The sequence below is a fragment of the Bos taurus genome, chromosome 14 (assembly GCF_002263795.3).
Source record: "Bos taurus isolate L1 Dominette 01449 registration number 42190680 breed Hereford chromosome 14, ARS-UCD2.0, whole genome shotgun sequence".
Lineage (NCBI taxonomy): Eukaryota > Metazoa > Chordata > Mammalia > Artiodactyla > Bovidae > Bos > Bos taurus.
Genome location: NC_037341.1, coordinates 8,292,934 through 8,315,857, shown reverse-complemented (window position 1 = coordinate 8,315,857; position 22,924 = coordinate 8,292,934). Strand labels below are relative to the sequence as shown.

Here is a 22,924-nt window from a genome sequence, read left to right as displayed (position 1 = left end):
TGACCTGGGATCGCATCCCCCCCACTACATTGGAAGGCGAAGTCTCAACCACTGGACTGCCAGGGGAGTCCCCGAGAATTAAATATTTATTAGGCTTATTTTAATCAGGAATAAATACATGATTTAGCAAAATGTAATGCTTCCCATTTGAAACCTGCCCCCACCCCACCCCGCCGAGTCCTCCCCAAACGTCCCAACCATTCGTTGGTTACAACGGAAAACAGTACAGAAGACGCAGTACACACATCTGCCATTGGCGAGGAGGTGGGAGTTGGCGTCCCCAGAGTTACATTCATTTCCCATACATCGGCCGGCCCTTTAGAAATAGCCTGTGGGGAGTGTTGAGGAAACCACAAACGTCCTCTTGGATAAACACTCTGGAATCCGATGATACAGAAAATCGTGTAAACGCATGTGCACACACCACCAGGGCAGTGATCTCAGACGGCTGGAAGGCATATGCTGAACAGACAGGCTTTTCCTATCAGCAGCACCCCTCCTCTCCTGGAAGCCCTTTGCAACGGCGGGGAAACAGGTCCTAGAGGCAACTGCAACCCCTTCCTAACAGGATCTGGAGAGAATCGCTTCTCCTTGTCCAGAAATTTGTGGTGTTTTCTCTCTCATCTCTTAAAATTCTGTTTGACAGAATTAAGCCACTCCGGTTCCCCTCTTTTCTGGAGCTTAGCATTTTTATTCATGTGGCTGACAGACTCTTTTTAGAAGAAGATACTGGATGGATGATTTCTTTAGAACTTATCAAGTTCCTTTTTTCAAAATATCCAACCATTTTTACTTATCCAGTCCAGCCAGCCCTTCTACTACTTAAGGATCCAGCTGAGACATGAACTCTTGGGTCACCCAGTCCCAGGAGGACATGGCAATCCACTCCAGTATTCTTGCCTGGAGCATCCCATGGACAGAGAAGCCTGGCAGGCAACAGTCCATGGGGCCACAAAGAGTCAGACATGACAGAAGCGACTTAGCACAGCACACTACTTCCACAATATTTGTCTATACAAATATTTTCCTCCTGTCTATACTGCTGGGCCTGATACCTACACAGGACTTAACACAGTGCCTCTTCTGGTAATCACGAATGAATAACAGGTGCATTAAGATAGGCAAGACCCTCAGCATCCCAGAAAAGCCCTTTCTGTGCTGCGAGCCATGGTTGGTGATGTTGCGAAATTGCGCTCCGTCCCAGGCCTGCCCTTGTGCTTTCCCATTGGCAGCCACCTCCTCTCCCATTTCCCCTGGTCTCTGCATAAGTAGGGAAGTCATCTGACTTTTACACACGTAGTTTTGGAGCTAGAACCCAAAGGGATCTTCCAACTGGGGACTCATAAGGAAGGTCATAAGGTCAGCGTTTAGTGTCACTGAGCTCCCTTAGAAAGAGAGGAGCTGCAGCCCAGAGGTCTCTCTTTACAGATAGGTTTCAAAAGTTCAGTGCAAGGGATCAATTTGCAAACCCAGATTGTCTGCCAGGCTGTAACTTCTGGCTCATTTTCTTCTCAGGCTTTTCTCATTCAGAAGTTTTCTCTAGTGGCCTCAGAGGGAGCCTAGCTGGGCAGTGTGCTGGAGATCAGCACCAGTGCACTTTCTTGTGAGAGAGCATCTTTGTCTTTTGCACAGATATAGCGTGCACACACACACACACCCACACACACCCCCACACACACCCACACACACAGGGCTCTTCCGACCCCCTTGCACGAAGATGCCAGGAGTCAATGTTTTGCAGTGTGCTGGATCAGACACCAGGGAGGGGTTCCCTTTGTCGTGATGTGGATACAGAAGACAAGAGTTCAGTTCTCCACGTGGCTTCTCTTGGCTTCTGGAAGACGCGAGTTTCCCCAGGGACCATGTGCCTCTGTGCAGGATGCCAGGTGACAGTCATAACCTCTGTTCTTTTGGGCAAACACCATGGTGTCTGTTCTCCGGCTAGTCTTCAAAGTACGGTGGTGATGAGAAGAAAGAGCTCTTCCTTTTGCTCCCACTGTACATCAGGGACACGCTTTTCTTCTTCCGGTCGAAGGAGGTGCTGTCATCTCCTGTCAGGGACAAGTATGAGGCGATGCTTTCCCGAAGGCCGTAGCTGAAAAGGGACTCATCCACAGCGATCGGGCTCTCTGCCCCCTCCGAGTCCTCTTGCTGTCTGTTAGTGGGTAGACAGCGGACAGAGAAAGGGGCCAAGCAGAGGATGTAGCGGGATGAGCACAAGAGAATAAGAAAAGGAAGAAAAACAAATGAAGAGCCTGGTTAATGCGTATCGAACTTGTTCTAATTCTGCTTCTTCCATCTGTGGCTGTGTAATTTTGGAGAAATCACTTGACCTCTCTGAGCCACTGTTTCCTTGGATGGCTAAAACTTCCAGCTGTACATTTTAATGAATCTTCCTTCATGATAATTTACAAGGAACAGCTGTTTTATTTCCTAGGCAATTCTGATCACTGATTTTCTTTGAATTTACCAGTGGGATGTCTGGATCATTATTTAATTAGTAAGGTAACCCACCAGGCCCCACTTACATATACCCCTTAAATGCAATAGCTGACAATCAGAGCAAATAAAGGAAGATTTTTTTTCCCCCTTAAAGCATGAAGTCACTTTAGGATTTTGCTGGTGGGTTTAAGCTTCACTATTGAGTTTACAACAATATTAAATTTACACGAGATTGATCTGTGTGTTGCTGTCTAGGATACTAACAATTAGAAAAGCGCAAGGTGGTATCATTCAGCTAGAAAATATTCAACTGACACTGAAGGAGTGCTGAATGAATGTGTGCAGAACTGGGGTTACTGAGGCCGTGGCGGGGAGCTGCTGGGACCACGCCACCCAGGGTGTGGGAGCTGAGACAGGTCGGTCTCCCAGGGACATTGGGATTCCTGGGGTCTGCACCTGCTCAGAGAAAGGGGGTGGCAAGGCTGGAAGGAACAGGCCAGTTTTTATGTGCTGGGCTCACGTATTGGTTTGGGGCTTATACATTCATGGAGGACACACACACACACACACACACACACACACACCTTATCGCCCTCCTCCAGTCAAAGGTCTTCTGGCGCAGGGTGACAGGTGAGTCGGAGTCTCTCACTGCTGGGGCTGCTGCCGTCTGAGTGAGGCAGGGCGTGGTCAGCACACAGCAGAGGCCGTCGGCCACCTCTGAGGAGAAAGCAGAGAACCGGTCAGCGGCTCTGAGATGCCCCGGCCAGTGCGTGCTGCGGGGCCCTGGATATTCATGAGGGGAAACTGAGGCTGAGATTTGTGAGGGGCTGAGAACCATGTGCGCAGCTGTTGAAGACATCTCAATATGCCCCGAATGCACACTGTGCTTAGCTTGACACAAGGCAAGAGTAGACTTTAGGACCCAGAATCCGCCAGACTTGGGGTAGGGTTTCAGCTCCGCCCAGATAGCGCATCACCTGGACCCTCTCTGAACCTGAATCCTCTCCTGTTGGATGAGAGGATGGAGCTGACACGTGAGAACAGCTGGCAGAGTGCCCATGTGAGGGAGACCCCACACTCAGGGGTTTCCCGCCAAGATGCCGGGCCATCAGCTTCGGGGGCAGCCTCCTGTGTGCTGGGGGGCTACGTGCACTGCTGCGTCCCCCACAGCACACAGAACGGGAGTCCATATACACCGGTGGGGCTCATGCCTCTGTAGGAAGGAAGAGAGAGAAAGGAAATAAGGGAAGAAGACAGAAAGGAAAGGAGAGAGAAGGGAGGAAGGCTGGAAAAAAGACTAAGAGAGGAGGGAATTAGGTAGACAGGAAAGGAGGGGAAGAAGCGAAGACTGACCAAAAAGGATGAAAGACACAGAAATAGGCGAAAAACAAAAAGGTAAAAGGCAAAATCGAGAAGAAAATGGACAAAGACAAAAAAGAAACTTCTCTCTTCTCTACCCTAGATACTCAAGCACAAAGAGGATGAAAATTAAATAAATCCTTTCCTTTTATCCTCCTGTTAATAGCTCCTACTTGAGCTTCCAGGGTCCCCCATCTCTCTAGGAGCTTTAAGATAGAGGCTCTACCTCTTCAAAGCCTTCCCCTAGCCCATGTCATCGTGAGATACCCTCGAGCCTGCAGTGCTCAGATGTTCTCACAGATGCAGGAGATTCTCTGTGGCCCTACTGAGGATGCAGAGCCCAGTGGGTCTCATGTTGTACGGGAGATGAAGTGTCTGCCTGGATGCAGCCACGCCGGCTTCAAGACCGCCCATCACCAGGGTTTAGGAAGCACAGCACCCCTCTGCTGGGCTCTGTCTCCATCACATTGATAGAGCTCTTGGGGTGTCCTTGCTAAAGAACAAAGGGGAATTGTAGCTGAAGAATCAAGTCAGAGAGCGACTGTCAGTAATGCTTTGCGTCCGCGTGACTTTCACCGTAGACTCAGATGTCCACCCACGCTGGCGCGCACTGAGGAATGTGAGATCGGACCCTGAGGTTACAGGGAGCTTAACTGGATGTGAACCTGAAATAATTACCTGTCACGGGCTGGAAACTGAAACGACCTCACAGGTTAGGAGGCGAGGGACACCAAGTCAGACACAAAGGCGAAAGAAACCAGCAGCGGTAGAGGGCGCCTTCCTTACAAAGGTTAATGCTTAGGATGAGACATACATTTTGGCAAAGAAGAGAACTGGCACTTCTGAGCACGTAGCCTCAGCCCCATGCTGAGTGAACCTGGCAGCTGTCAGTTCAGGGAGTCCTGAACTGCTCTGGCTGTTAGTACTGTGTACCCGTTTGGGAAATGAAGAAGCCAAGGACCTTGGGGTCAAGTCATGAGCTCAAGGTCACAGCCAGTCACAGGCATGATTTTTTTTTTTTTTTTTGGTCCTAATGATAATCCTGTAAGAGGCATTTTAATCCCCATTTTATAGATGCAAAAACTGAGGCTCCAAAATTATTGGCTCAGATGGTAAAGAATCTGCCTATAATTCAGGAGACCCAGATTCTATCCTTGGGTCACAGAGATCCCCTGGAGAAGGGAATGGCCACCCATTCCAGTATCCTTGCCTGGAGAATCCCATGGACAGAGGAGCCTGGCGGGCTACAGTCTATGGGGTTGCAACGAGTTGGATATGACTAAACAATTGACACTTTCACTTCGTAGATACAGAAACTGAGGCTCCAAAATTATTAAATTCAATAATGGCAAATTTGAATAATAATAGAATTGAATCATTATGAAGTTATTAAATAATTTGCCCAAAAGCACTGGGATAATAAATACAAGTAACTCATAAAACAAGTCTGTTCACACCCCTGAGTGCATGCTTTCTCAGATTCTGCGCGTTTAGGAAGAACGTGGTGGGATGTAAATTGGCCACGTTACTCCCACCATGGGGTCCTGAAGGTACCAGGAGCCTTGCAGGGCCCCAGACCCTTTTCAGTCACTCGCAGAGGGGACTGCTGGCTTCGACCCCTGTGCTGGTGCAGTGACCCGGGGCACGTTTTCGGAGGGCGCGCTTCTGTGCTGCCGTGCGATCCTCGGGGGTTCACGGCAGGAAAGCCTCGTGGACCTCCTGCTCTGTAAACATCTCTGCCGGGCCAGCATCCTTTCATGTTTGCTTTTGTCTATGCAAAACTTATGGTCGCCACACCTCTCAGATGATTCTTATTAAAAGCCAAATACCACGACCAACTTCTACTCGTGATCAGTAAAAGCTGACTGCTTCCAGGACTCCCTTCCTCTTTCATTTTTAGCTGAGCTGCTAGGTGTTCAGGTGTCGTGGGAGTAGTATTTGCTTTATCGTTTATTTTGCACCCGCCATGTGCCAAGCTCAGATAGACACGTTGCATGAGCTGTCACATTCAAGAATCATGGCAACCACCTGTAGGTGGGGCGCTCATCCACCGTCCGTGAACAGCAGAGTAGGCTCCACGAGGTGGAGGTCTTCACCCAAGAACTCATAGAGCCCAGAGGCAAGTTTGCCTGAGGGCCTCCCGAGTGACCATTCCTTCTTCCTGACCTGCCCTTCTCACAGGCCAGGTGTGGTAACCCAGCGCCGTGGATGCCTCCTTTCACCTTGAAAGGCCCTTTAGGATCACACATCCTAAAGAATCCAGGGCGGGTTCAGACATCCAGAACGTGGTAGGGGGAAGATGCTTGTGCAGTGAAAGCGGCTTCTGTCTTCCTTTCTCTCGCATGGCAGAAGCGGGGAGGAGGGCGCCCTCCTGGTCAGAGAACAGCGGCTCACACAGTGGCTCGCTAGCAGGAGCTCACATTTATGTCCGGGGTGCTCTCATCTGCACTTTCCCTGCGCTAACTTGGTGAACTCTCACCGTGTCTTCAAGATAGGAACACTTGGCGTCTGCCTGACACAGAGAAGAATGGGCTCAAAGGTGAACCGCCAGCCCAAGGTTGCCCAGATCTGGGATCTGAACACAAGATGGTTTCAGAGCCAGCTTTTACAAATGTAGCCACTTTTTTTTTTTTTTTTTAAATACCATTTCTCCCTTTTCCATAGGGTGAAACTCTTAACTCCTGACCTGGCGTTCAGGTCAGTCTAACTCACAGTTCCTCTTCCGACTCTGTGCACTACACCTGTCACCTCCATCAAACCCCGCTCCGCATCCACCGTCTTGGAGGATGCTCCGGTCAGCATGGCATGCTTGGACCTGTCTCCTGGGCCCAGGAAGGACATTCAGATGAATGAAGTATAATCCCTGGTTTCTAAGAGCTTGTTGAGAAACACAAACTAGTAGACACTTAACTAGGTCACCAGGCGGAACGCCCAGAATTCTAGGGAGAAAAACACCTGGCGTGCCAGGGGAGCAGAGAAAAAACAGGCCATTCGTCTTCTACCTCCGAGGGCTTCATCACAGAGCTGGCTTCCTGTGGGCCTTGGAGGTTGATGAGGACTTTGACATGCAGAAAGGGGGAAATGAAGGGCATTTCAGAGCCAAGCCCCAGAGGCCCAAGTGTGCGACCCACTTAAGGAAGTGCAGACCATCTGTGGTTTTGACTGTAGGGGCGTCCTGATTCATTTCTCTTACAGGCAGAGAGAGGGTGAAGTTCAGGTTGGCTGGGTTTTACTTACTTAGCATTCACATTCAGTGTGTTTTAGCCTGAAATTTGCAGTCTGAATTACCAAGAAAAGAGCATTTGAAGAAGCCAGGATGAACAAGAGAGCAAAGTAAATCAGCAGGCGGGTCTAGGGGAGCAGCCTGGACTGAGTGCCTGGAGTTGGGATTGGGCGGGGGGAGGCAGTGAGCCAAGAGAGATATCACGCGTCGGTCTTGATGGAGTGTTTCTTACCGGAATAGTGATTCACCAGGTCCTCCAGGCACTGGAAGGTGAGCCTCGGAGAAATGTAATACCAGTTGTTTGGCAGACGGAAGATTCGGTAATGCTTCACCTGCCGATGTCTCACTGAGAGGGAATAAAAACCTGCAGGGAGTGGAGGACAGCTCATCACCCCAGGGCCACCAGCTAAGGAGCCCACCACCGTGGAGGCAGACCTTCTCAGCCTTGTGATACGACCATGGAACCCAGACACTCTTGTGTTTTGAGCAACAACTGCTCGAGCCTCATCTGTTTGGATGTAGCTCACTCTTTAGAATCTCCGGGAATGTATTTGAGCAGTCCAGTTGTATTAACTGTACTGCAATGCTCTTTTCTTTTTAAAATTTCTTTTCAAAAATATTCATGTATTTATTTTATCTGGCTGCACTGAGTCTCAGTTGTGGCTCATGGGATCTTTGATGCAGCATGCAGGATCTTTTTTTTTTTTTTTTTTTTTTAAGTTGTAGCATGCAAACTCTTAAGTTGTGTTATGTGGGATCTAGTTCCCTGAGTAGGGATGGAACCCCGCCCATTGGGAGCATGGAGCAGAATGTTGGGTGAGTGTCTGCACCTCTCGTAGCCTCCATTTCCTCAAATGGAAAGTGAGAGAACTGGGCTTAGGTCATGTGTAAGGGTTCTTGGGCTTCCCTGGTGGCTCAGATGGTAAAGAATCTGCCTGCAGTGCATTAGATGTGGGTTCATTCCCTGGATTGGGAAGATCCCCTGGAGTAGGAAATAGCAACCCACTCCAGTATTCTTGCCTGGAAATTTCTATGGACAGAGAAGCCTGGTGGGATACAGTCCACGGGGTCGCAAAGAGTCGGACACCACTGAGTCTCACACATACACACACACACATACACACACACACACACAGGGGTCCTTCTTGCTCTGTCTTCCAGGAGGGAAAAGACTCACAAGGCAGTGAGTGGGGAGGGACACTGCGTGTACTGAGTTTTGGCTTGCATATGCGGGGTCAGGGGCTGAGCTATTTCATAGCAACCTCTCTGTTGATTCTCAGAAAGACCCTGGGAGGTATTGTCCTCAGATACCGTTACAGCTGGAGAAACTGAGACTCAGGGCAAGCAGTGCGATGGCTGGAGGCACGCAGCTCAGGAGTGGCCGCCCCGAGGCAAGTGGGACCTTCGTCCTCCTGGAGCAGGCCTCTCTAGTGGCCAGCATCCCTTGCTCTCCCAGGCCCGCCCTCTGCATCGGTTCAGTGTGCGTCTTCCGGTAGTGGCAACAGGACAGCAGCCGTTCAAGAGCTGCAGGTGGAAACTTACGAGAACTTTGCATGCCCGAGGGAGCAGAGCCTGCCGCCCCCACCCAGGCTGCCGCTCGGTCTGCTTTTAGATCAGCTCTGGCAGCTACACTTGGGGTCCTTCCACCCCCACCCCCTGACCCTGCCTGGGCCTGGGTCTCCTGCCTCAGGAGACCCCCTGGGACCCGCACAGGAAGTTTTGCCTCTGCTTTGCTTTTGCTCTCACCCTGCATATTTAGGTTTTTTAAGAAAAAAGGTTGGTCCTGGATTCTTCATTATATCACACAGAAGGTCCCTGCTTCCCCAGAGGAAAGCTGACGCTCATTTTACTGGAAGGTTCCATCCAGTACCAGGTACCTCTGGTGCTTAATAAGCGCATGGGAGATAGTCTCAGAAACCACATTGTCTGTTCTTTGATGGTGGGTGTACAAGAAACAGGCTGAGATCTTGGAGCTATTTTCTATATTCAAGAAATTAATATTAATTCTCAGTTAGTCTGAGTAACCCCCAGCTATTAATGTTTGGCTTCTGTGTTTATGCATACTCTATTCCAGACTTCCCTTGTAGGGCTTCCCTTGTAGCTCAGCTGGTAAAGAATCTGCCTGTAATGTAGGAGACCCGGGTTTGATCCCTGGGTCGGGAAGATCCCCTGGAGGAGGAAATGGCAACCTACTCCAGTATTCTTGCCTGAAGAATCCCATGGACAGAGGAGCCTGGCAGGCTACAGTCCATGGGGTCGTAAGAGTTGAACACGACTTAGTGAACTAAACCACCACCACCTATTCCAGACACCTGCCAAACACATTCCCATTGTTAATCCCATGCTATAGAGAAAGGAAAAGAGGCTTAGAGAGAGGAGGTGACTTCTTAGTGATTCATACAGGCCAAACTAGAGTTGGAGACTCTTGTTTTGAACCATGGCAAAGCCCGGCTATTTCTTTTTCACTGAATTACTTAGTGCGTAGGATGTATGAAAATTACAGTGGTGAAGGCCATAGTGAATCTGCTCGTCCCAATCCTCTTAGCAGCCTGATTTCATTGTAGAGCACAGCAGGGACTAAGATTGAAGGTCCACTGTGTCGTGAGAGCACAACATATTATTACATTTGAATCACACCACAATCTCACAAGGAAGGGGTTTTCTCTCTGTTTCACAGATGAGAAAACTGAGGTCAGAGAAGTACACGACTTGCCCCAGTCACAGAGCTTTGCGGCCCATGTCCTGTCTGGCCCGGGCACTGCCCACGGGCATTTTCATCTTTTCTCAGCTATTGGGAAATTCTGCAGTGGTAGTCTGCCAGGCCTGGCGTGGGTCAAAGCCTGAGCCAGTGCCCCACCAGCTCCTTGTGGCCTGGCTCTAGTGCCCCAGTTTCGGTGCTGGCCACACTGCCAGTATATGGGCTTCTGGGAGCTCACCGCATGGGTCGATTCGCGTGCATCGTGGGAGGGAGGGAACCTGAGCCGGGTGATGCATGAGTCAGCCCAGAGCAAAGCTTGTTTTCTGACCCCCGCATGGAAGGATGGGTTCAAGGCTGCTCACCTTTCTTGGTCTCACTCTCTCTGATCATGAACGAGCCGATCTTTGTGTCCGGCAGCTGCAGCAGCTCCTCAGCCTTGTCTCTGCCCAGCCCTTCAAACAGCCAACTGGGGACAAGAAAGACAGCCATGAGTACCCTGAATGTACCCTCCCCATCAAAAGATAGGAGGGATGCAGAAATGATCCAGGTCCAGCTAACATAAAACCCGCTGTTGGGATTTAAAAAACAAACAAAAAAAAGATCAAGGCAATCAATGGCTCATTCATTCATTCTTTTAATCTTTCAAATAGTTCCTGAGTACCCACTGAAAGGCAGGTGTTACATTGAATAATGACACGGAGAGGCACACAGCATCTTTCTCATCCTGTTTCTCAAATGCCAGCTGCATGGTACCCAATTCCATATTATATAAAAGCATCTTAAAACATGAAAAGGGACCTTTCTGGCAGTTTATTTAATGTCTATGTTCCTTGTACTCTGACTACTCAGTTCCTCCATCCACGGGGGCAGAGACCATGCTTGTTGTTTGGAGTTTTGTCTTGCTCACCTGGGTGTCCAGGTTATTAAGCTTGGTATATAGCCATGAAAGAATGAGTCAACATGAGAAAGAAAGAAAATGAAAGAAATGGCGGTGCCTAATTTTACCACCTGACACCCCACCCTGCATACATTCTATTTCCTCCTGTTTTCTCCTTTTCAACACGTTTTTAAACTCAGTTGTCATTGTATGATGCATTTCCGTGCCTTTTTTTTCACTTCACTGTTAAAAATAAAACGGTTATAATACTGTAGCCCAGCTTTCCAATGGAATGTTCACCTTCAGAGGAGAGCGGGCACTTTGAACATGCTTTAGAAAGCAGCTGGGGGCACAAAGGAATCTGTGTTCTGGGGTGAAGGGCCCTGACTGGTTTTGCAGAACCACAGTTAGCAGTTGGCTGCTGTGTATTTGGAAGCAATCATCCATTCCTTCTCAATTGATGCTGGGTTTCAGCGAACGGGCCCTGGCTTTTGATCACGTCTGGATGAGCGAGTGTTGTGGGAGTCTTAACACTCCACTGTTTCTCACCCTTTGATATTCCCCGTGGCATGAACGCAGGCCATTGGCAGGGCTGGCTGAGGCTTCCCGCCACGTGTGAGAAACCCGAAGACATAATGTCAGATACCACTTTACTTATGTGCTGGTCTCCAAGAGTGCTCTTGTTGGTAAGATCATGGTGACGCCATATGGGGCCAAATATTTCAACTGTTCCCTTAGTTCTCCGTGATGCGTGGCCTATTAGTTTGTTTTAGCGTAAGTGATAAACATTCATCATTTCAAGTCCTTTCATGAAATTCCACTTATAAAAATGAAGATAATAAAACAATGGCAATAACGACATCCATGCATGAATACTAATTATGGGCCCACACCGTGTCATGCACTTGACATCCAACCTTTGTATCAACCACCTAAGGTCAAGAGCATACTCTCTGTCTCACTGATGAGGATGCTGAGGGTCAGCGTGATTAAGTAATTTGTTGAAGTGACCCATCCATGGAGTAGGAAATGGCAACCCACTCCAGTATGCTTGCCTGGGAAATCGCATGGACAGAGGAGCCTGGCAGTTGCAGCCCCTGGGGTCACAAAGAATTGAATTCGACTGAGCAACTGGGCACCCACATCACAGTGGGCACTGCTAAACTAGGCTGCATTTTTCCAATTCCGTGACCACCATGGTGCACCCCCTCTCTTCCTGCTCTGTGTTTGTACCTGTAATAATGGAAACTCTGTAGGGTCAGAATTACATCTTACTCGTCTGGGTTCTTCAGCCCCCGTCCCTACTCATGCCGGCATTGAGCACTGCCTCTTCACCATGAAGGTGCTGATGGCTGATGGCTGAGTGCATGGATGGATCAATGACACACAGCTGATCAGAGTTACATGACTCAGGTCTCTTTCAGGACATAACTCTCATAGCCACCACCACCCCTCCTCTGCTCAGCTTTGTCATCCTCAGCACAGGGACAACTCTTGATATTCATCATCAGAATCAGTAACGCTGAATGAAATGCACTGGGTTCCACGCTTCAAAAAACTTAGGCAGTTTGCTCTGCTTCCCCAAGTAAGCGGGTGGCTTATAGAGTCTTTCTCTGACTGTAAGGAAGTTATTTCTGGACCCCTCAAGTGAAAAGTGGAGTTCCTTTCTCCTGTCCTATATGCCAAGTTCTGGCCTTGGTAGCTGGACAGATGAGGAGACTGTGGTTCGTGGAGGCTGAGGAATTTTTTTCCAAGGCCCCACAGTGGAAGGCAGACTGAGCCACACCTGTCCTGGCTGGGGTGTGCTGGCCACCAGGGCCACCTGTTATGTCCCGTGGCCTCTTCTGTATGACTGCAGGGGAGAGAAACATCTTGCTTTCTCATCTGCATGCTTTATTATTTAAAGGGGCTCTTTTCTGCTTGACTTCTCCACTTGTCAAGGTGGGTGTGTAAGCATTTTTGGCAGCATGTTCTCTGTATGTTGGATATGATTTGATAAGAATGTGGCTGGTCTGTATTGAGTGGGTTTTTCCCAGGTGGTTCAGTGGTAGAGAATCCAGCCGATAATGCAGGAGACTCAGGAGACATGAGTTTGATCCCTGGGTTGGGAAGATCCCCTGGAGGAGAAAATGGCAACCCACTCCAGTATTCTTGCCTGGAGAATCCCATGGAGGGAGAAACCTGGTGGGCTACCATTCATAGGCTCATTAAGAGTTGGACATGACTGAGCACCCATGCACCCACAGTATGTGCTGAGTAACTGGTGGTAACACCACGCCCAGTTCCAAGAATCTGTGTGTTATCCTCTCTCATTCTCCTAACAGCCCCAGACTCTGGTCTCATTACTATAGATCATTATTCCTATCATTCTATACTACAATCTCAATTTAATGAGTGGGGATAGGAAGCTGATACTTGCCCACTCTCATACAGCCACTGAGTGACAGTCTCTGGATTTGTGCCTCAGATTGGCTGACTTTCATCTGCTGCCTCTTGTGATCACAGTTCCTGAATCCTTATTGCTATAGCAACATCACATTATACCTGCGAGGTCCGTTATTCATCTTCCTAATGGAGAAATTGAGTCTCAGAGAGAGAAAGGGTTAACCCAAGGACACTTCTGTCCTTAGAGACTGAGCTAAGATTAGAAGTGACCCTACTGAACTAACACCTTCCTTTCCTGTGTGCCCTGCTGGGATCTCTCTATGCACTCTCATAGAAATGAAATTTAGTCACTCAGTCATATCCAACTTTTTGTAACCCCACCAGGCTCCTCTGTTCATGAAATTCACCAGGCAAGAATACTGGAGTGGGTAGCCTTTCCCTTCTCCAGGGGATCTTCCCAACCCAGGGACTGAACCCAGGTCTCCTGCATGGCAGGCAGATTCTGTACTGTTTGAGCCACAGGGAAGCCCACTCTCTCATAGAGATCGTGCTTTATTGATGCTATTTTAGAAATGTACTCACCCATGGTAAACTCTGGCCACGCATATTCCAGGAATGTAACTTTCTCGACCGGTGCTAAGAGAGATGGCTTTCCACCAGCCCCCTTCACTAGAAGGATAAGAACAAATAGAAAAGAGTGACTGGGGAAGTGGTGAGTGATTTAATGAATGAACAGAATAACCAGATTTAATCCCACGTGTGTTGGGATGTTCCTTTTTTAAGGTCTGTCCTTGGCCACATTAACTAGACTTTTCTTCCTACGAAAATTTAGTTTTTGAGTATATCCCCCCATTTTGATCTAAACAGAAAGTCTTCCCATGTGCTGGCAATAGCCACCTTTCAGGGATCAGCAGCTGATGTTTCTAGCTTATCTTCCATGGTTGGAGGCTTTTTAAAAAATAAAGGTTTACTCTGCTGAATTAGACCCTGAGATGTAACCAAGTTTCACATGTCTACATCAGTGAGGATCTAAATAAAAGGGGCTCAGAGCCCCTATGTCTTCTACAGCCTTTTTCAAATCTAAAAGAGACAACAGGTCAGAAGGCAATACTTTTCTGTTTATCATCAGAAGTTGTTTTTTTTTTTTTTCCCCCCAGATTCCTGAGTCCTCTTCCTGAGTCTGCATTAATGTATAACCTCAACCTTGCCCTTGTTGGGGGGAGATGAGGCCAACATAAGAAATAGAAGCTGGATCGTAAAGGGTCTCAAAAGCCAAGTTAAGAAATTTCAGTTTTATCCATTGGGCAACTGGGAGCCAGGGAAAGTTTTAGAGCACCAGCAGCAGTCAGGAGGATTAAGCCTGGAGGCCCGCTGTTTGGGCCAACGTTCTCAGCTCACAACAGGACCAGGGCCCATGGGGAACTGGACAACCATAGAGAAAATCTAACAACTCCCACCAGCGTCGAGTTCTTCGGGGGCATCATAGAAGTTTTGGAAAGCTCACTCACTCAGAAATCACGCGCAGTTTCTCCCCACGGCGAAATATTGGGGGGCTGATGTCAGGAGACGGGTAGTCGCTCAGCACAGCCAGAAAGTCACTGTCTAGTTCTGGGGAAACAAAACCAAGGTGGGGGCAGAGGTGAGACCTTCCTGGGGACTTCGCAGCAAAAGGCAGCTGATTGTTTTGAAATAGCAATTTTCAGTTGGTCCTCCTCTCTTCAGGAATGGTGAGTCAGGTGACCTACTCTCCTGCTCATTCTTGCCCTGACCTGGACATTTTCCTCTGGGAAATGGGGATGCGGAGGTCTTTGAGCTGAGGTCACAAGGTCTGACTCCAGGGTGTTCCCTGGTGTCTACTGATCCATATACTCCTGGGCAAGTCCTGGAATGCCTACTAGCCTCCATTTTCCCATCTTTAAAATGGGGCTAATAACTCCTCTTTCCAGGATTTTTGTGAGATAAGATGAAAGTATATAGCAAGACCTGTGAATGATGAGATGCTGTGAAAACATCCTGTCTTATTACCATGGCTTCAGGTACCCTCCTTGGGGCTTGCGAGTTCCGCATCTGCAACTTATTGAGGTGGGGTGTCAGGGTTAGGCCCCATGAGTTCTGGGGACCCACCAGGACCAAGAGGTTATTAACTCTGAAACTCAACAAATCCCTTCTTCCCCATAGAATGTCAGGTGCCAAGTCAGAAATCGACTTAACAGGGACCTTTGCTGGTGGGGAGGTAGGAAAAAAATGAAGTACTCATCATACATATGTTGAAAGTAATTCTGGTGCAGTTTTGAAAAGGAAAGCATGCTCTTTGGTTCATTCTGGCTGAGGTTAGTACGGCTTACTGTAGACTAAAGAGAGACTGACAGCATGTGTGTTTGCTTTTTGTCACTAAGCAAAGCCTTGTTTCACAGCCTTAGTGATTTGCCATAATTCAGGTGTCTTAGCTATAGGGTAATATCAGGGTACATTTTTGGGGAAAAAGCATATCCTACAGACTGGAAGACTCTGATGCTGGGAAAGATTGAGGGCAGGAGGAGAAGCAGGCAGCAGAGGATGGGATGGTTGCATGGCATCCCCGACCCAGTGGACATGAGTTTGAGCAAACTCTGGGAGACAGTAAAGGACAGGGAAGCCTGGCGTGCTGCAGTCCATGGGGTCACAAAGAGTCAGACATGATTCAGTGACTGAACAATAACAACAGCAAATTGGCAAAGACAGTTATTGTTTGCTGTGATGTCGCATTTATTAGTCTGCTTGCTGGCTGGGCATCTGAACTCAAAAGTCTAGGTAACATGCTATTTATTCATTCATTCATTCACCAATTATTTATTGAGCCACTACTGTGGGCCAAGCATAGTGAACAAAGCAAGCCAAGTCTCCCTGCTGACATGGAGCTCATATTCTAGAGAATACAACAGTCATGGAAGGAGGGGTCATTCCCTGCCTCGTTCACCCCAGGCAGGCTTGGGGGCCACCTTCTAGGATCTAGAGGTCCTCATGCTGGAACCTCTAGCCCCTGTCCCTTACAGCCCATCTGTCCTGTAGTCTCCAACTCACATAGTCCCCATCAGACTAAGTTGAAAGAGAGCTTAAGTACAAGGATGAGTAAGAATAAATGAGAAATGAGTGATGGCCGTGGAATAGTGTCCTCAGATGGACTGTTCACTTGGGGAAGCTGAGTCATACACAACACACCCTGTAAGAGCAAGCATCCCTGTGTGTGAGATGGAAACCAAAAGTGACTCATGGTGGCCGTGGTCACTGGAGTGGGGGAGGGCTCATGAGAAGGCTGACCTGTGAGGTCTCTGACCCTCCCTGCACCTGTGGGGAGTCCTCTGTCACACTCTGCTTTGCTGAATCAAGAAAGAGCTCTTCCCTTGTGCAGCCCAGACCCGGTTCAGTAATTCGGGGCAGTGCTACAGTTGGACTTCATGCCCAAAGTCCCGAGTTCTAACAAGGGGTAGAGCCAGACTCGGTGGGCCATGAAACCCCTGCAGATCTGGAGATCCTCTTTAAGAAAAAGGGCACGAAATTGCAGGTAGAATGTTAGGTAGGGGGCTGAGGAAGGCATCGTGCCAGGAAGCCAGGCCCGGTGCATAAGGTTTGTCCAGATGCTGGTAAATCGTCCTGGTTTTGAGGCTGATTGGCAGCTCTGAGTGTGGTCACATTTTCCCCTCCAGGATGTGGGTTACTCTGGAAAATGAGGGGTTGGAAAATGCCTTCATGACGGAAATCTGTTCCTCTTAGATTGACAGCCGCCAACTATGGAAGGACCACTTAGTAATAGGGTCTCCACTGCCTGCGATGCTCTGAGATGGGCTGTTGTGTTTTTCCCAGCTGGCCAGATTACCCATCCGCAGAGCCAGTCAACAGGCTGTTCCCTCCACCTGGACCACACTCTGCTCTCCCCTCTCTCACCCCCCCCACCTCTGTCGACGCAGAGGTCACCTGCTGCTCAGGAGCCCAGGCTTCCCGGGGTCCTGCTTCTCCGGCTCTGGGCTTTGCCTTTGAGGCAGTGAGCTGGGGCTCTATGTGTTGTATGTGTGACCATCAGGGAACGGCCATGAACTCCAGGAGGAGCAGTCTTGTGGACCCAGCCTGGGATCCTCAAGGCAGGCTTATCAAACGAACACGTGAGGAGGTCCTGATGCTACGAGGCCTTGAAAACTGCCATCGTGCTGAGCTTTTTAAAGCGTCCTAGAGAAGGGAGCCTGATTTGTGGCAAGCAGGATGGTCGGGGGTGGGGGTGGGGTGCCGCAACCAGACCGTTTTGAAAAACAAGCGTGAAAATGAGATGCGCAGCTTTGCTATCTGTGACAGCAATGGAACCTGGAAACAAGCTGTATGTCTACAAGAGGAGCCGGGGCTTTGATCTCTGATTCAAGATTAAGGCTGTGGAACAGAGCAACCGTCTTTTCTTAATGCTAAAAACAGAAACAAAAACAAAATCCCTTTACAAAAAAAATTGTTTCAAGGAGGGGAAAACAGGCTTCAGGGGCTGGAGGGTTTCAATTTCACAATAACAGAGTTGAGTGTCCTGTGGAATTTCCGTAGTAATGATGTTTTTCGATAGCTATGACACTTAAACATCACTGAGAAACTTTGAGTTCGAGCTCTGGCTTCAAGGTTATGGCCCTTGCTTGGTCTTTTGCGAGGGGTTTTAGGTCCACCCCATCACCTTATTTTTCCCCAGCGCTGGAAAAACAGAAGGCAAAGTCAGAGGGAGATAGAGTTTGGTTTGTACTTTTGTGGGAAGGGCAGCCGTTTTAAGTAAGGTCTGGGGCTAGAATCACACCTAAGTCTCCATGAACTTTGGTCCCTATGGTGAAATTAATGCAAAATAGGAAACTTAAGTTTGCTCATAAAGCTCAAACACAGGATTATGGACTTCTGTAGTCCCTAGCTTTGTGGAGAGCAGAGAGTTTGAATTAAGTCAGATAAATGAAGGATACAGGGAAGAGTTGCTCAGAGGAAGCAGACAGGATTATTGCAGACTCAAGATAAGGAACCGAATTAAGTGATGAGATGCATGCTGGGCAGACAAAGGAGAAATCCAGGGAGAGCTTTCAGAAGAGAGGACTGGCTTTGAAATCAATCAGACCGGGCTTAAATTCCACCTCCTCTGCATAATTGCTCTGTGAGTTGGGGAGAGATTTATTTTTAACTCATCTGAGCTTGATTTCTTCATGTATTAAAATGGGAACTACTACACTGGAACTCTCGGATCGGGTTAGGATTCATGAGGAAGTATATGAAAAGAGCCTGCCTCAGTCAGTGGTAGCTGGTATCGTGTTTATGGCAGGGGCTGAGGTTATCATTCTGTTGTGATCCCAGGCCACTCTCAGCTAGTAGTGTTCTGAATTTTGCAAAACCTCAAGTCCTGTAAATTTAAAAATATTCTTATCTTCTAAAAATAAACGCCATTTGGTGAGAACAGAAGATGCAGTTCAAGAGACCAAATATTTGCTGATAGCTGAACGCAAAAATGAGTCAGATTAAACACACTGTACAAAACTGTAAAATAGGAAATGAATCCAAAAGTGGAAGGAGACCGAGGCAGAACTTACTAGACACAAATATTACTTGGTCACAAGAGGACAGGCCCTTTTTTTGCATTATTATTCCTTAGAGTAGCATTATCATTCATTTTTTTGTTTGGTTTTCAATTGTATAAACAAGTACAATTTATGGATGTGTAGGTTTAGTAAATCCTAACCACAAGGCTAAATTTACAATATTAATAGTCTTGGAGACATAACTAGTTACTATAAAGAGTATCTGTGCTTTTTTGCATTTCAATACAAACTAATTTTGTACTATATGAATTTCAGTGGCCTTAGCCATTGAGAGCAATCCATGTTAATTAGCTGCATAGGAAAATTACAGTCCAAGTGCAAAAAAAGTTTTAGTTTATTTGGCTGCATTTGGTCTTGGTTGCAGTATGAAGAATCTTTTAATTGTGGCATGTGGGGTCAGTCTAGTTCACTGACCAGGGATCAAACCCAGGGCCCTGCATTGAGATCCCTGAGTCTTTGCCACCGGACCACCAGGTAAGGCCTGTCACTTCTTTTAAAGTGCAGAAAGCCTTTAGTAGATCCCATGTATAACTATCTTGCAAAAGCAGGCATTCTTTACTTTCTTGGCTCCAATACAACACGATAAATATATGGAACATATATTCTTATTTGGGCTTCCCTGATAGCTCAGTTGGTAAAGAATCCGCCTGCAATGCGGGACACCCACCCCAGTTCGATTCCTGGGTCGGGAAGATCCCCTGGAGAAGGGATAGGCTACCCACTCCACTATTCTTGGGCTTCCCTGGTGGCTCAGCTGATAAAGAATCTGCCTGCAATGCAGAAGACCTGGGTTGGGAAGATTCCCATGGAGAAAGGAAAGGCTACCCACTGCAATATTCTGGCCTGGAGAATCACATGGACTGTATAGTCCATGGGGTCGCAAGGCGTCGGACACATCTGAGCGACTTTCACTTTCATCTTCTTATTTAAAAGGTGAAGAAAACAAGGCTGGAGGAGTTTCAGAAACATGTTCAAGGGAGAGCATGGGGGTTGCCAGGCTCATGGTGAGGTCACGAAGCTGCTTTGCTCCTTTTGGGACTTAGTTACCAAGTTCTGCCCAGTTGACCTTTGACTCATGATGAACTTGGACAAAAGCTGATTTAACTGTGGCTTCAGAATTGACACAAAGCTACTCAGTGCAGATGGCGGGACAGGAGTTAACCAATTTAGTGAGCTCAGCTTCTTGTTTTGCATTCCCTTGAGTCATGTTCAAACTCATGGCCTTTGGAGGAGTCAATGAAGGTCTTACTTTTAGTTGTCTTTCACAGGAAACACCCCTGGCCCCAACACACACCTAAATAACGAGACAGGCTGGGCAGAGCGGCCTGATAGCAGGTATGCTGAGTCCTCTTGGTCATCACGGGACACTTGTGCCTGTGGATCCTTTGTAACGGGCTGGAAAGCGGGACCCGATGGCTCAGAGAGGTTTTGACTTCTCTGTCGATTAGATGGGCAAGTGTGGGACTGAGCAGACCCTGAGGCTCTCGGATGGGACATCAAGGTGGAGAGTCTTGCCAAAAAAACACAACCAGCAAGTTGAGGGCCTAGTTTCAGAACCAGGTAACCTAACAGCAGCGGTCACAGACTCTTGACTGCCCGCTCTCCTGGTCACAGCTGAGCACCACCTACGCTGCGTGCTTGCTGAGTCACTGCACTCGTGTCCAAGTCTGGGGACCCCATGGACTGCAGCCCGCCAGGCTCCTCTGTCCATGGGGATTCTCCAGGCAACAGTACTGGAGTGGGTTGCCATGCCCCCCTCCAGGGGATCTTCCCAACCCAGAGACTGAACCTGGGTCTCCTGCATTGCAGGCAGACCCTTTACCATCTGAGCCACCAGGGAACTCCTTGTATGCTGGAACACTAACCCTCTGAGCCTAGTGTTTTGTTTTTTTTTTTAATGTTAATTTACTTAAAAAAATCTTTAATCCCATTCTAAGCAATGTGAAGTCAGGGTTGATGGGTTGGTCATAATTTACATGGTATCCATGAAATGTACAAATAATACACGTTCAGTGTAAAAGTTGAATGATGTTCGTCCTAAAGCCATCGTATCTACCGGCAGTGGAGTCAGTGAGACCGGGTGGGAAATGTGCCTCTAGTCAGAGATCTGGCATGCGTTTCTGTCTGTCTTTCACAAGGCCACTTGAGTGTCTGTGTTATTTGATCTGGTGACCACACTGTCCGTCATCCTAGGGAACACCTGTCCTTTTAGTAAGTCCATCCCCTCCAGGCATATAATGTCAGGGTGGTGGGGAAACTCTAGACTCAGGCCACTGGCTTCCCAAATCCCAGCCGTATGGCCTAGGGCAAGCAACTGAACCATCTCATCCCTCAGTTTCCTCAGCTGCCAAGTGGAGATGCTAATAGGGATGAACCTTAGCTCTAGGTGAGAATCCAGAGTTGATGTGTCTAAAGCATGTGGCCTCATGACTGATGCATATAAGCACCAAGTAACTTGAATTTCCCCTTTTTACAAACAAGGACAGAGAGACACGAGGGAGACAGGCTGGCTTCTCCTCTCTTGCTCCTTGCATGCTGGTGCAGCATCAGGTCTGTGGTCTGCAAGCTTTAGGCAGCTTAAGAGGCACCAGGAGGTTTGCAGGAAATCAGGCATGCTGTCCCCTCCCACCATCCCTGGATTCTGATGAGCAGGTCTAGAGTGGGGCCCCAAAATGTGAATTTTTAAAGTTATTTATTTATTTGGCTGTGTCTGGTTTTCGCGGTGACATGTGAACGGTTAGTTGGGGCACGTGGGAACTAGTGCCCTGACCAGGGATTGAACCTGGGTCCCCTACACTGGGAGGATGGAGTCTTAGCTACTGGACCACCAGGAAAGCCCGGAATCTGCATTTGTGATGGTTACCCAGAGGATCGAGGCAGGTGGTCTGAGCACCACTCACTGAGAAGTAGTCCCCTGCCTCTGAGACCGCCTGCCCCTTCTTCCTCCCCAGAGCCCCACCCGCCCCTCTTTCCACCCACCTGGGCAGCACTCCTGATGCTATGTAAATGCACAGTTTAGCATTCTTTCCACCTTGCAGAGACTGTCTGGGTTTGTGTTACCACCTCTGCCAGTGAGATCTCACTTTAGGTCAGGGCAGTAAGAAAGTTAGAAACAGGGAGGGGAAAAAGATCACAGCAAGGTAACTGAATTCTCTTGTTAGGGTGGAAATATGCCATTTCCTAGCTCTCTGGGAATTCCCTGGGTCTTACTTAACTTTGTTCCACCTGCCTCTGGCCCCAAACTGAAGTCTGAACCATGCATAGAATTTGCAGAGAAAATGAGCTCGTTGGGATGCTTTGGGAACAAGTCACGGAATCCCCACTTTAAAACTTTTTCCTGGGCGGGGGGTAGGGCAGGGGGGAATGCCGTTTAGACACAGCCTAGTCCCTTGGACTGCAAGGAGATCCAACCAGTCCATCCTAAAGGAGATCAGTCCTGGGTGTTCACTGGAAGGACTGATGCTAAAGCTGAAACTCCAATACTTTGGCCACCTCATGCAAAGAGCTGACTCATTGGAAAAGACCCTGATGCTGGGAGGGATTGGGGGCAGGAGGAGAAGGGGACAACAGAGGATGAGATGGCTGGATGGCATCACTGACTCGATGAACATGAGTTTGGGTAAACTCTGGGAGTTGGTGATGGACAGGGAGGCCTGGAGTGCTGCGATTCATGGGGTCACAAAGAGTTGGACATAACTAAGCGACTGAACTGAACTGAGTGCCATCAGATAACCTTAAATAGAGTTTTATAAAGGAGTGCTTCCACCCACATGTATCAGGTAGCTGCTTTGTGCTCTCATCGCTGTTGGGGAAGAATTACTCTGATCTCCATTGACAGCCTGCCCGTGGGAGGCTGAGTGACTTCCCTGTGGTCAGGCAGCCCCCGCAGGACAATACCAGAAGCCCAACAAGGTCATCTGCCTCTGAGACCTGTCCTATTTCTAGCAAGCCCTGCTGTCTCTCTGGGTTTTATGATATTTGTCTCTGGGAACTAATCAGGAATAGTCTGGCAAGCTTAGTTGAGGAGAAAACAGATGGGCAAATCCATATTCCCAGGCATTCACATTCCTGCTCAGAACACCTGTTTGTCTAGAAGTCCACATTGTTGACCTCTTGCTCATCCATATATGGAGCCTGGGGCTGTGGGGCTTTTGAAGTCAGTGGAAGCACTGTCAGTTGGCCTAAAGAACCTGCTCCCGGGAGACCTCCTGGGTCCTTGAGACCAATAAAATGAGTAAGCAGGAGTGTTGGCTGAAAAGTGCTTGTTCCATGCAAACCCACCTTCTTTACATCATTTGAATCGAGACTTATTCACTTAGCATCGACCGTACCACCTCATCCCTTATTAAAGTAGGTGTTAG

At 48.4% G+C, this 22,924-nt stretch overlaps 2 protein-coding genes across 6 annotated transcripts in view; one reads left to right on the top strand and one right to left on the bottom strand.

The window, feature by feature from the left end:
* TG (thyroglobulin) overlaps positions 1-22,924 on the top strand; it is a 235,939-nt gene that overhangs the window by 137,578 nt on the left and 75,437 nt on the right.
* Positions 58-22,924, bottom strand: part of SLA (Src like adaptor) — a 38,354-nt gene continuing 15,487 nt past the window's right edge. For 2 of the 5 annotated variants that reach the window (XM_059893200.1, XM_059893201.1), the window contains 7 exons: positions 19,858-20,073; positions 14,493-14,592; positions 13,567-13,653; positions 10,085-10,188; positions 7,257-7,388; positions 3,027-3,159; positions 58-2,155 (listed from right to left, as the gene is read on the bottom strand). In XM_059893200.1, the coding sequence (XP_059749183.1) occupies positions 1,942-2,155; positions 3,027-3,159; positions 7,257-7,388; positions 10,085-10,188; positions 13,567-13,653; positions 14,493-14,592; positions 19,858-19,921 (834 nt within the window). In that variant the 5' untranslated portion in view covers positions 19,922-20,073 and the 3' untranslated portion in view covers positions 58-1,941. The remainder of the gene's footprint in view (positions 2,156-3,026; positions 3,160-7,256; positions 7,389-10,084; positions 10,189-13,566; positions 13,654-14,492; positions 14,593-19,857; positions 20,074-22,924) is intronic. The other 3 variants (XM_010811932.4, XM_015474412.3, NM_001024533.2) reach the window with 2 other exon arrangements.